The sequence below is a fragment of the Rhipicephalus sanguineus genome, unplaced genomic scaffold (genome assembly GCF_013339695.2).
Source record: "Rhipicephalus sanguineus isolate Rsan-2018 unplaced genomic scaffold, BIME_Rsan_1.4 Seq1150, whole genome shotgun sequence".
NCBI classification, from domain to species: domain Eukaryota; kingdom Metazoa; phylum Arthropoda; class Arachnida; order Ixodida; family Ixodidae; genus Rhipicephalus; species Rhipicephalus sanguineus.
Window position 1 is genome coordinate 12225 of NW_023614409.1, and position 14188 is coordinate 26412.

The following is a 14188-nucleotide window of genomic DNA, read 5'->3' on the forward strand; positions in this document are numbered from 1 at the left end:
GGTTGTCATTAGCAAAGTTTAATAATCAGGGTGTTAACTACCATGGTGTCAATAGGGAGGTCTCTCTTTCCTCACTCTTATTTCTCTTCTCTGCTTCGCTTTTACTGCTCCAGAGGGCACAGGCAGGGGGAAACGCGTACATTGAACATCAGTCCTGTCATGTCAGCCTGAATAGGTGTGCGAGCCACAAGCCTTATTACCCGCCAAAGTACCAGGCGATGCAGAAAAATGTACTTCAACTATCCTCATTTCTCGAATGTACATTGACAAGGGCAAAGTCTTTATTTATAGTGAATCCTAAGATGAGAAGAGGAGGAAGAGAGCGCGTGCCGGCCGAGGCTATTGCGTTGCACGCGCTAGGCGCAGCTATAAGGTAGAGGCAGTTCATGATGCTGGTAGTGTCCTGGTCACGACGAACCACTTTTAAAAGCGGTGAGGTTTTGGCGAAGTCGCTAACGCTAGGCAACGCTTCCATCTTATGGACACTTGCTATAATAAGTTCGGCAGATCCCACGTGGCCGTGGTAATTGATGTTATGCGAACCGTGCGCGGGATGGTGACTATGGCGTATTTTTTCACATTGAGCGAAACGTTACGCAATGACGCTAGAGAAATGTCGAATATGTATAATGTAACCAGTTTACAGTTGCGTAACGATGCCAACAGGAACATGAGTGTTACCTACACGAGACGCGGTAAGCTGATATGTAGTGCATATATTCTCAATACTGGATAGCGCGAATCCGAACAGGACAAGAAGGACACAGATGCACAGACCAGGCGTTACTCGCAACTAAGCTTCATGCAGGAAAGTTTCTTTAGACACATACACAGACGAGCGGGACGCGAAAGCCGCACTGCACGTATGTTACAGTCACAGTTGCAGTTGTTACAGTTGTCATGCTTCCACTTGTCTGTTATGACGGAGAACGCACGCACGTTTCACGAACCCGTGTGTATGTGTGCACTCTAAACGTGGTAACCGATGAATGTGATCTTGTGTACCGATAGTAAGGGTTACCAAGTTTAGAATTTATGCACTCTAAGCTAATGTAACTCTTACTCTGTAGGTAAACAAAATCACATTTATCGGTTAGCGCGTTTAGAATGTGGAAGGGGTTCTTGACAGTTTTTGGACAAGGTCATCATCACAGTGATCAGTGAGCACCAGCAGCTGGAGAGGAATTGTTAATTGGACCCGTTCATGATCGCGGTTACGAGGGGTCTAAGTGTAGGGAAGTGCGAGGTATAGTACAGCTGGTGGAAATCCTGCATGCCTCTTACGATGAAATTATCTATGATGCCTCCTTTCCTGGACGTGGCAGCCAGGTGTTTCGATCCCCTGTCCACATCTAAGCCGTCTTTCATGCAGTATAAGGACCAGGCGTTGTTGGGTTTTATAAATCAATGTTGAAGTCACCCTTAATGGTGAGAGGCCCGGTACTCTCGGCAGATTTATTGTAGGAAGCATTGGCTCCGGCTTTTGCGTAATGCACGTGGCCCACATTGCGGACCACGTGGACGAGTGGATAGTAGTTGAGCGTCTTCCAGGGGTGTTCTGTCTTCAGCTTCTTCACTTTCCTTGCGTCCACCGTGGTGGTGTAGCGGTTACGATGCTCGGCTGCGGACTCAAAGGTCGCGGATTGAATTCCGGCCGTGGTGGCCAAATTTTGATGGAGGCAAAATGCTAGATGCCCGTGTGCTGTGCGATCTCGGTACACGTTAAAGAATGCCAGATGGTCAACATTTCCGGAGCCTTTCGCTACGGCGTTTATCATAATCATATCCTGGTTTGGGGACATAAAACCCCACGTTCCTTGCGTGTCAAAGTGTGTCGCGATTACTGTGTTGGTTGAGACTATCACCTGTGGCACATACCCGCATGACATGAACTCTGGTTTACGGGTATGCGCCACACCTGACTGACAGAGGATGGTTTCATGATGTGCGCGACAGGTATTAAATGCGAAACATTTCTTAGCTTTGGCACTTTGAGCGTTTCTATCTACGTATCTATCTATCTATCTATCTAGCCGCCTACGTCTGCGTGCTCTCATGATCGGCTCCTTGACTTGCTGTAGACCAAAATTGGCATGGGAGGGTAAAAGGATTTGACGAATATGACTGTCTGGTCGTGAGATGAATAACGTGAAAATCATGTCGCGTACTGAGCCGTTCTCCCAATAAGGGTTGCAGAAGTTGCGCCTTTTCCTTTCTTCAACCTCTCCTCCTCTCCTCCTCTCACAAACCCTCTCCTCCAGACACGTGTGGCACATACCCTTACCTAGGGACGCAGTGTATGGGTATGCGCCACAGGTGACTGAGAGGTTTATAACTACCACGAACGGCGAGAACAGACATTCGTATTTAAATGAGAGAGCGTGAAGAAAAACCGACATCGGCAGCGTTTACCAGACGAATGGAAAGAATAAGAATAAGGATCCCAGCAGGCATCGAACCCTAGCATTCTGGGTGGAAATCAGGTATTCTACCACAGAGCCACGCCAGGTCTATAGACTGGTTGGAAAAAACAGCCTGTGCAGGCGTAATGTCTGTAACCGACGCTGGGCTTAAGCCATGCTATAGGAACAGACGAACCGAGACACGAGAGACCACACGACGCTGCGGCACCTGGAGCGTCTCATATGCAAGTGCCGGTTTATCATTAGAGCACTCGGAAGGGGACGCAGCCCAAGGTTGCCGGACAACTATGTAAAGTCCGCTGCACCTCCCTTTCTTGGCGAAGATGCATTGTCAACACTGTATCTCGAGATCTGCTTGAACTGCTTGTCGTAAGACAGGAACTTCGTTGGACGACGTGTTCTCATAGATCTCCGAAGAGGCTGTGTGTCGGAAGCGCTTTCTGCCGGGGTGGTTTGCTCTGCTGGGTGAGTCACAGGAGCAGATGAACCAGCACTGTCGTTGTAATCCTGGTCAGGCGTTTGAGGCACTTCCGAATTACAGGGTAGCTGCGCATCTCTTGTCATCCCCATCATCAGGTAGGCTGCTAAAAGTAAAGGCTTCCGACGTGGGGCGAAGATGCTGTCTATTCGCCTGTATTCCTTACGGTCTTCAGTGAGTACTCTGTAGGAACGAGGTGCAACCTGGTCGAGCACGTTTGCTTTTCGTGACCATCCCTTCTCATCCCTCAGGCGAACGATGTCACCTGGCTGAAGGCTTGAAAGCGTTCCCTTTGCTCATCACGTTGAGGGCGCTTTGTGACCTTTCGGCTGCGAGTGGATTAAAGCGGGAAGACCAGACCTGAGGCGGCGATTCCTAGCAGTTCACCAGGGAGCTACCGCATTCTAGAGGACTTGTGCGATAATTTAGAAGGCCTTGATAAAAGTCACCTCCTGAATGGGTGGGTCTTCTTTAGGATATGTTTCACCACTTGCACCGCCTTTTTCCGCGAGTCCATTTGAACGCGGAAAGCGAGGACTCGACGTGATGTGCTTGAAGTCATATGACGCTGTCGAAGCGGGCAAACTCTCTTGATGTAAACTGTGGCCCATTTGTCGCTGAGAACTTCCAGTGGTACCCCATGCCTAGCAAAAATGGACGACATTTTGCGTATAACTTCTTGTGCTGAAGTACTCTGTAGCTCTTCAACCTCCGGATAATTGGAGTACGCGTCGTAGAGCACCAGGTACGTTTTACCTCCATATTGACATAGATCTGCTCCAACGCGAATCCATGGAGAATGGGGGATTTCTCTCATCAAGGAGCGATCCTCAGGTTGAGCATATGCATTGATCTTGCAAGTTTCGCATCTGCTGATCATGTTCTTTATGTCATGAGTCATTCCTGGCCAGAACATCAACAGCCTCGCCTTCGCAAGCGATTGTTTATTGCCTAAGTTGGCCTTCATGCAGGCGACTTAGCATTTCTGTTCGTAATGACCGTGGTATGACCACTTTGGCTCCCTTGAATAACAGCTTTCCAATGACCGACAATTCTGAGCGGTACGCTTTGTACGGACCCGTAAGCGGTTGTTCATGCTCAGATTGAATGACTTTGATCACATCTGAGAGAATTGGATCTTTTGCTGTCCTCTTCGACCAGTCTCGCGCTGGTTTTATCACTGACCAGACTGGACCGGACCGATACTGCATGTCCTCCACATCGCTATCTTCGTCCTCTGTTACATTGCAGTAGGGAGTTGGAGCCCTGGATAGCGTGTCTGGCAGGACTAGAAGTTTACCCGGAACATAGGCAAACTGGTATTCATATCTCATCAGTCGGAGGAACAGGCGTTGTAGTCGAGGAGGCATGTCGCCAATACATTTTCTTGATATCGAAATCAACGGCTGATGATCCGTTTCTATGAGCACCTTTCGGCCATATATAAATTCGTGAAACTTTTCACAGCCGTAGACAACGCCTAACGCCTCCTTTTCAATTGTGAGTATCGTTTTTCGCAATTCTGTGAGGCGTCTGGAGCTATATGCTACTGGTCGCCCAATCTAAACCAATGCCTCTGGAAGAATGCTGCGCCAAGCCCGAATCCTGAGGCGTCAGTAGAGACTTTACATTCTCTTTTGGGATCGTAGACTGCAAGCACAGGTGAGCTAGTTATAGCCTCCTTTATGGCTTCTAACTCTTTTGTATGCTCGGGTCCCCATGCGAAGTCTCTATCGTGCTTTAAACAGTTCACGGAGAAGAGTAGTCCCTGTCTGAGAGATGTGGCACGTATTTTCCGAAATACGTAACCATGCCTAGGACGCGCTGAAGCTCTTGCTTTGTACTTGGCTCAGGCATTTGCAAGACGCTGCTGATGAGTTCGGGCGATGGCTGTATGCTTTCTCACTGATCTTATCGCCCCGAAAAACTATTTCTTTCATGCCCATTTCAACTTTTCAGCGTTTTAATGTGACACCATGTTTTTGAGCCGCGTCCAGCGCAGCCTCAAACGCTCTTCGTGCTCTTTTTCATTCGAGCCCCATATGAGCACATCACCGACCGTATACTCTGACACCCGAGAGGCCATCAAATACTTGTCACATGGCCTTCTGGTACACCTCTGGTGCAGACGCTAAACCGAATGGCCATGCGAAGAAAGAATCTGAAACGCCCGAATGGCGTGCTGAATGTACAATGCGAGAGCTCTCTTCGTCTAAACGGAATCTGATAGAAACCAGAGTTGGCGTCTAATCTTGGAAGATACGCGCGCCTGTCAGCTCGGCTTCAATTTCTTCCCGCTTCGGCATTTCAAAGTGCTCACGCTTGAGGCATTATTAATGTTCCGTGGATCCATACAAATTCTCAGAGCGCCAGTTTTTTTCCGAACTATAACCAAGGGACTCACCATTCAGTCGGTTCATCAACCCTTGCGATGATTCCTGCGTCGCTCATACGCTGCAGCTCATCCTTTAGTGTTGCTTGAGGAGGTGGGGCACTCGACGCGGGTGTTGAATAACTGGACGCGTTCCTTGTCGAAGCACGATCTTATACGGCGTTCGAACGCATCCAAGCCGCGAAACAAGTTCGGGTAGTCTTTCATGACGCGTTCCCGAAGCGTTGCCTGTCCCGGTCCAACATGAGACAGCACTGGCCGATACCTCCGCGGTGCGACGCACGAGGTCAAAGTCCTCAGACGCAGCAAGTCCGAGTAGGGCACATCTTTTTAAACACCACAAAAAATTTCAGGCTCACAGTCTTGCCTTGGTAAGTAACTGGCATCACTACTGTTCAAGATGCTTGATGGCTTGACCGCTGTAACTGCGTAGCGTCGCCTTGCTCTGCTGTAGCTCGTACTTGTGGCCTCTGAAATTCTTGAGCCAACGCACAGGAATTAAATTTACCTGTGATCCTGTGTCTACTTTGAGCTTCAGTTTGCTGTTGTCCACGGTTGCGTTTATAATCCATTCCGAGCTCTTGCTGGCACAAACTGCAAGATTTCATACTGCGCGTTGGACGAGTTGCTGCGCGTCTCTTCCACATCGTCGACCATTTTCTTCGTTCTGCAGGCCGCTGCAAAATGATTCTTGCGGCCACACTTCTTCAATCGTTGACCGTACGCGGGCATTTTTTTCGGTTCATGCCACCTCTTGCACTTGTAGCAGGCTCTTTTTTGGTTCGGCGTCTTGTCCTTGCTTGACACTTTTCTTTGCTGATGGCTTCAACAGCTTTGTTTCCGGAGATTGCCACACTCTTTCTGATTTGCTGCTATTTCCTGTGGATTGTGCTGCTTTAATGGCACTTTCCAGCGATAGCGAGTCTTCTCTGAGTAGGCGCTCTCGAAGCTGGTCGTCAGCTATTCCGAACACAATTTGATCCCGTATCATGGATTCCCGCAAAGATCCGAACTTGCAACTCTGTGCTTTTAGCTGCAGGTCTCTCAAGAAGCTTTCAAAGGTTCGCCATCCGCCTGGACGCGCTTCCGAAACAAGTACCGTTTCGAAAGTCTCATTCGTGCGAGGCTGACAATAGCTTTCAAACTTTTGAAGAAGGGTGTCATAGCTCTCCTTTTCTGTCGTCGTGCAACCAAAGGTGTCGAATACTTCGATAGCTTCTGGCCCTGCGACATGGAGTAGCAACGCCGCTTTCTGCTTCTGACTGCGTTCCTTCTCGCTTTCCGTGGCTTCGAGGTAGAGTTCAAACGCTGACGAAACTTACGCCAGTTTTCAGCGATGTTCCCGGAAAATACGAGATGGTCCGGCGGGCGTAGTCCTTCCATGGCTTGAAGACGCGTTTAGACCGTGCACTTCTGACACCATGTACCGACGCTGGGCTTAAGCCATGCTATAGGAACAGACGAACCGAGACACGAGAGACCACACGACGCTGCGGCACCTGGAGCGTCTCATATGCAAGTGCCGGTTTATTATTAGAGCACTCGGAAGGGGACGCAGCCAAGGTTGCCGGACAACTATGTAATGTCCGCTGCAATGTCGATGCAACGTGTACTTTGTTTGTGGTGCTGGCTATCTAATTTTACAAAAAAGCAATAAACACTACATATGGACTCCTACGTTACACGCGTCCATATCAGATTAACGTCTGTGGTGGCAGTGGTGGCTCCCGCTTTTATAGCAGTCTCATAAACGTTGCATTTGTATTCCTATGATTCAGCAAGCTATATGAAGCATTGCAAGATCCAGGTGGAATACATTAACGAAAGTCACGGTCATATTCACATGATTGCACCATAAAGCGCACATAATTTCGATAACACTGACGTATGTAATCTAACGTCACATCACAATCTGACGTCACATCACATCGTAATACCCTTTAAACGCCAGTGTTGTCGATGTGCCAGATAAGCGCACGAAGTGCACATAGCCGCACACTTACAAAAACACCTAGATCCACCTCATAACGCTTGGCTCAAAAGCCATACAGTACAGCATAGAACTCCCTCACTGCTTCGCATGAAACTGATTTCCACAGCGCGTGGTATCTGCCGAATGTTTTTCTGCGTTATTGCTTTTTATGACCAGTTAGAATCGTGTTCGTCATACACTCATCCCCTGCTATGCCAATTTTAGTACATTACAAGTTATGGAGACGACCAGGAGAGCGCCCAGACGTAGGCGGCTAGATAGATAGATACGTAGATAGAAACGGCCAATGTGCCTGAGGTTCGCTAAGAAGTGCTTCGCATTTAAAACAGTGTATGGTGTTTATAAAACTATAGCATCAATGCAAAGTCTGTTGGGCTGTCGATTTCTGCCGTTTTTCTTCCATCCTTGGTACAACGTAGGGCTTCTCCCGCGACATTTATTTACCAAAGTCACCACCACGAGTGATGGCCAAAGCTGACAATTTATGTACATGCACTGCCACATGAAGTTCCCACTTCGTCGCCGTTCTCTCATGGTAGATCGATATCCTTCCATAAGTTCATAACATCCGAGCCTTCGGTTTTTTCAGCAATCCACGTTTTCATATTCTTTATCTGCTCGTTCGTGAAATGAGCCTTCCAGTCTCCCACGATGCCTTTGCGAACAAACCCGTCATCGCTGTGCAGGGGCTCTTCATATTGAGCTATAACTTCCCTGTAAACTTCCATTGACTTGATAGCCCTGTCTGGGCCCAAGCTCAGCATATCTTTTATTACTGTACGCATCTGCTCGTTGAAGACGCCTTGCATATTCTTGAGGCTTGACGCGTCGATAATTTTCCGCAGTAAGGCAGGCTCGTCGCGCAGCTTCTTCCCGTACTGTTCACCCATGAAGTCAGCAATCTTGAGTGTCCAGAAATCGGTGTCTTTCTTCATTTCCTCGTACGTGAAGAACAAGACGTTTGGGTCATTCCGGTGCTCGTACCAGGAGAGCAAGTGATCGAAGTAGTCTCCCCAGGAAGTCTTGCCGGCGATGAACGCTTTGCAGAACCTGTCAAAGGAGGCATCGTATTTCTTGGCTGTCATGCCCTTCATGTGATAGTAGAAAGATACGCAAACGTCGTACGGGTTGCGTGTAACGCAGATGTATTTTGCTTGAGGCGAGTAAGGTTGGAAATTGAACGGGAGGTGAGTTTTCAAGAGACCTGGCCTGGCCATCCTCTCTGCTGCTTCGGCGCCTGTCATTTCCATAAAAGGCGACGCTAGCATGAAGTCGACAACAGTTTTCGGTGGATGTCCATCAGTGAGTATGCTGAGGATGAGGTACTGTGTCCAAGTCGTGCCGCACTTTGGGTACGTTGCGAGGAATATGTCATCCTCTCGTGGTTTGTATGCTAACGCGGAGCGGATGAGATCTTCATGGAAGAAATTGTGGATCCAAAGGCCGTCCACGTCACGGCATGAGACAAAATCCATGGTTGAGGTCTTCACCAGCCTCCTTAAGCAAATGTTCGAGTGGAACCTGCAAAGAAAATAGCAGAGATTTCGTTTTGCCTTGGGCATTGAACAATCATACTAAATATTATCAATGGGAAACATGCGCGCGGAATATGGGCAATAAATGCAGGTAGCATTTCTTTGATTGATTGGTGAATGGTTGCAAGTATTAAATGTCAATGAGACAGTCAATGTACAATACGATATATATATATATATATATATATATATATATATATATATATATATATATATATATATATCTAGATTGTTTATTGTAGTCAGATTTATTACAAAAACTTTCGTAATATGTTAGTTATTTTGGTGTTTTGAGGTGCTTTCTGCTATGGCGACTACTTTCACAAGAAGACAGAGGAGGCGACAGGCAACTGGAAGGCAACTAGCTCGGCGCCAGTCGAACAGCGGAAAGTCGTGAGCGAGGCAAGCGTTTCGCACTATATTTTGCCACAAAGCTGCTAGGAAACCGGTTCCCGTCCGCTAAATTTGATTTAGTGTTCCGTCATTACGACGGGGATTCCTGCATCGGTGTTTCCAAAGTTCACGACAGCGTTGTCTTCAATATATTCCGTTCCTTGTGAGACCACTGTATGATACTAGTAACTGCCCCGCATTATACGCAAATTTACCCACTTGGACAACTGCGCATAACTCATTGATTTTTGATCGCAAAGTGTGGTATAAAAGGCATTGTGTAGTTATTTGCCATTGAATACTCACGGAAAATTAGCAGCCTGCTTGTGGCTGCGCGAAATAACTATAGTGTGACATAACTTTAGAAATCCTACGCAAAGCGGATGCAAATAAGCTTGCACCAATGAACGTGCACGCCAGAGTGACGTTATGAGCCGGGCGGCCAGTGACCCCCGTATTCAATGAAGATTTTCATGCCTGAGCGGGACTATTTCTTTAGTTGCGGAAGCGATCGGCTGCCGTGCTTCGGTCATCTGGGCGGGAGCCTCACCGGACTTCTAAAGTGTATCCGACAATAGTATAGCTTGGACACTGCTTGAAGGATGCATAGTAATTGCTGCTCAAACACCGTTGAACATGGTGCCAGTACGGTACTTTTCAGCAAATTCCTATATACTGGCGTAAGCTCGGCAACCACCATGCATTTTCGAAGGCCGTTGAGTTACGCTCATACATTGCAGTAGCTTCCCAAGATTTGTGATGAGTGCAACACGCGTCCACGTTGCAAGGTATCTGTAGAGCATTTCAGAAGATTGAATGCAAGCTAATACAGATACACTTCGAGCAAATATGTGCAACAAGTATAGCTTGAGTACTGTATTGCCAAAACTTTCTTTATAAATGAAGGTTCTTATTGGGAAGTTATGTATTTCTTCAAAACGCTACAGTAGAACATAATATGACTCCTAGACTTCTAGCCGTGTATTATCTCAATGCGATGGCTAAACTCGGTCCCACAAAAATATATAATCATTGTCATAACAACCCGTCCTGTGATATATCAAATCATTTGTTGCATGCGCCACAGCTTTGCCAAAAGTGGAGTAAATGACTAGCTCACAGGGTAAAACGATCAACAAACCGTGTGATATATAAGCTTTGTGGTGTTGCTCTTCAGTTCAAAATGATATCCGGAAAACTTGGGTTGTAGTTCACGCTTATTTTATTGCACGAAGGATAAGAATACCATGTGCAAAATCGTTCGCATTGGCCTACTAGCTAAGTAGGCACTCTTGCAATTCTACAAAGGAGGTCAAAAGCGACATTCATGGTGCCTCACAACAAGCTAACAGGACTATATATTGGAATTTTTCGTACATACTCCTCCGTATTATGTGGAGCATAACATTAAGCAAAGGGACGTATAAAGGAAAAGTTGAGACAGGTGCTGGCAAACAATTCGATCTTTTTACTACACAACAAACCGAATGAAACGTCATCCTTTGAGAAATAAGGTCAATGCGTCCCGTAGCCTGCAGCGAATTGCCGAACGTTTCCGTAGGTTAGGTGAAACGTGGAATGCACAGACAGGTCACACATGAGTTACCTAAAACCCACTTCACTGTCGCTTAACGTAGTCGAGGGGGTGGGCAGCACTCGTATCGCCATACTTGCCTACAAGCGGGTTTCTGCAATCGCTCCACTTATGCATTCCTTGTGATTGTATGCCAACGAAAGAAAATGGAGTACACAGACAACGCACGTTTTAAATACAATGCGAGTGGACGCTGAGGCAAAGCGCTGCTACCTGGTAGACGGTGCGTGAAGAAACAGAAATGGCGTGGATTATGTTCAGGCAAACACCGACAGCACGGCGAAAAGACGTTACACTCCTTAATCGTCGAGCTCACCGAGGACGAGGCATTCACGAAACACGTTTACCGCGAATAAAGCTTGCGGGATCTGACGTGTTTATGCGGATGCGAAGGCCGTTCACGTGAGAAGATAGAGTGGAAAGGCTGACCGAGAAATGTCTACGAAGGTTATCTGCGCCGGTCGAGGAAGTGGCGAAAGGGGTTGCGTAGAAGCATGACGGCTCATCGATTTCACAATCATTCAGCTTGCGTTGGCTTTCTGAATTCCTTTCAAAGCATGTTTAGACTGCCACTCTTGCTCTTCTGAATGGTCACCTTATTGGAGCGACACAGTATTCACGCAATCGCAGACGTCACCACACTAGTCCATGTTGCAACTCACGCCATGTTTTTCAGGAGTGTAAAACGATGTAGGACTGCCCAATTTCAGAGCGCAGCTGTAAGGCCTTGAGCAGCGTCGCCGTTGGCGTTTGCAGGCGTAACCGATCAGGCGAACGAGGAAAAAAGAGAGCGAACGCGGAATCTGTCGATATCACGAACCACAGAACCTCGCTTTCTTCCTCCGTCACGCTCGTGGGCCCTTCGGTCGGAGTTTACGCGTATGCAGGCTGGTACGTGCACTGCGGCTGGCTTCGCTTGTGCTAACGGGGCTGCCAATGTTTCGCTCGATTCGCGACGCCTTCAATTATGGTAATCATTGTTGGGGTTTAACGTCCCGAAAACCACTATATGCTTGTGAGGACGCCGAAGTGGATGGCTCCAGAAATTTCGACCACCGCGGGTTCTTTAACGTGCACCTAATATAAGTACACGGGCCTCAAGGATTTTTGCCTCCATCGAAAATGCCACTGCCGCGGCCGGGATGCGATCCCGCGACCTTCAGGCCAGCAGTCGAGCACCATAACTACTAGACCACCCTGGCGGGTGACGCCTGCAATGCACAGACTGGTGTGCGCAGTAGTATTCGAGCGCTGGCGTCTTTGTGGCAATATGTAACGAGTGTTACATTGCTACAACTTCGGATAGACAAAGCTTCGAACACAGTTGGCAGGGCCTCAACACGAAGCTGCGCTCAGAATTCGCATTAGAGATTATTTAAACGTAGGTGATTTTTAAAGGCTAAATGTATGCGCACGTTGCGTATCGTAATCAAGTGTTTTTGCTTGAGCGTGAAAAGCGAGAAACTGCGCCCATTGCGCGCTGGCTACCTGGGTCATCTTGTATATGTCACGCGCTTGTACAATTATGGAACATATATACAGGGTGTTTCACGTCACTAGAACCGAATATATAACAAAATTGTGGTTAATCAGAGCTCAATTAAATCCACGACATCAGGTGTGCCGTCATTTCGCGCTCGTTAGAATATTTTTATATCGCGTAAGCATTGCGTAAGCATGAGTATTGGTTAACTAACGAACATTTATGCAAAATTTTTAATTTTTACTTCACGCTCGAGTGCGTTTCGTTAGGGTCAAGAGGACATTCCAAAACGACCGATCCAATCTGTTGTGTCAACATATGTATGCACATGCTGCGCGGTTATTTTCCCCGCCGCTTAAAAGAAAGCATGCAAAATAAGAAATAAAACCACGTTACTGTGGTCTAGCGCTAGCACACTGCCCCATTGCAAGAACCAGAGCCGTTCCGGTACCCCCCAGCGAGCCACCCATTCGTTTTTTTTTCTTGGCACTGCACCGCACTGGGAACGCTGGTGCACGCTCGCTTTCACTGGCACTTAGGTGAACGCCCTCGGAAAGAGCTGGGTTGCATTGATGCGGGCGCTGGCTTCGCCGTTGTGATGCTGGCGCGCACTAGGAGCGCTGGAAACGCAGGAATTACTTCTTGTGGCAGTGTCACGCGGTGCTTTCAGTATGGTGCGCGGCAAGGTGTTTCAGTATCGCTGAATGCCGAATGCTTGATTCGATGGCACCGATATATGCTGTCCTAACAGGTCTCAAATATATGTCACAAAATACTACCTTGGCAAAGAAAGAGGATGAGATGTGTCTATTTTTTACGCGAAATCACTGACAATTTGAATGTTTCCCTTTCGAATGTGGACGAAAATATGTTAACCCAACACAGAAATGGGCGGTCATTTTGCATTCTAAGACATTTTTTTTGTATACATGTAGTGGTAATAACGGCGGTGATTCTTGTGGAGCACGTAGCAGCAGCGAATGCACGTTTACGCGTGGACCGCAAATATATCAGTCTTACATCCTTGATTGTTGCTCATTTCATTGCAGTGCCTATACGTTTATAGGCGTCGTTCTGAACAGAGACAGGCATTTGGTACTTCGCCACGCAGTTGACGCGAAGTAAGTGAGCTTTGGCTTCGGAAGCCCTCCCAACATGAGGACCAGAAGAGCAGCCGTCCCTCGATATCCCCATGCAGGAAAAACATCATTGGAAATTCTTGCACTTCCACTTACTTACTTCAGCTACACTTTAGGCAACAGTGAGAAAGGTTTCGAAGCTGAAATGCATAAACATTAATCTTCTCAACTCACATGCGCCGTGATCGGTCCTACCCAGTGAGACTCCCAGCGAGCGTTACGGCTAGCGCACCGGGCGTAGTCCGTCTACATACCACCGGCGCTTCTGGCTTTAAATGTACGCAATTTCAACGTGCAAGAATGACCGTAGAGTACAGCTTGGACATCGGTTAAGCCACACCAACCAATTTTTTTTTTCTTGTGTACAGTGTCCCACCAGGAGCGATGACCATTGATGCGACGTGCTTTCCCCAACGGACAAAGGCTGTCACCGAAATATCACGGCCGCATTCGCTGGTACTTCTCTGACTCATACGTAGGAACACATATTTATCAATTGGTACTCGTTAGTGAACTGACACAAAGGCATATTTTTCAGCGCATTGTATTTGTTTCAGAGCGCAGCTAGAAGCGCAGCTCCTAGGAGCCCGTTCTGCTTTGAACGGCGTCACCGTTGTCGAAGGCGTAGCCGTTAGAGGGAACGAGGACGAAAGCCATTATTAAACGTAGCGCAACAAACACGGACACAGCAAAACAGCAACATACACAACGCAGACTATCCACTGAAATTTATTGAGGAACATTCACACATATACACA

The 14188-nt window shown here is 47.5% G+C and overlaps 1 protein-coding gene across 1 annotated transcript; it reads right to left on the reverse strand.

Annotated features, from left to right (window-relative positions):
• Positions 1 to 7689: 7689 nt before the first annotated feature.
• On the reverse strand, positions 7690 to 11133 carry LOC119376291 (amine sulfotransferase). Its single transcript, XM_037646190.2, has 2 exons — positions 11022 to 11133; positions 7690 to 8807 (listed from the first exon to the last, which is right to left on the reverse strand). Exon 2 carries the CDS (start codon positions 8759 to 8761, stop codon positions 7817 to 7819), a length of 945 nt encoding a protein of 314 aa, XP_037502118.1. The 5' UTR covers positions 8762 to 8807; positions 11022 to 11133; the 3' UTR covers positions 7690 to 7816.
• Positions 11134 to 14188: the final 3055 nt, after the last annotated feature.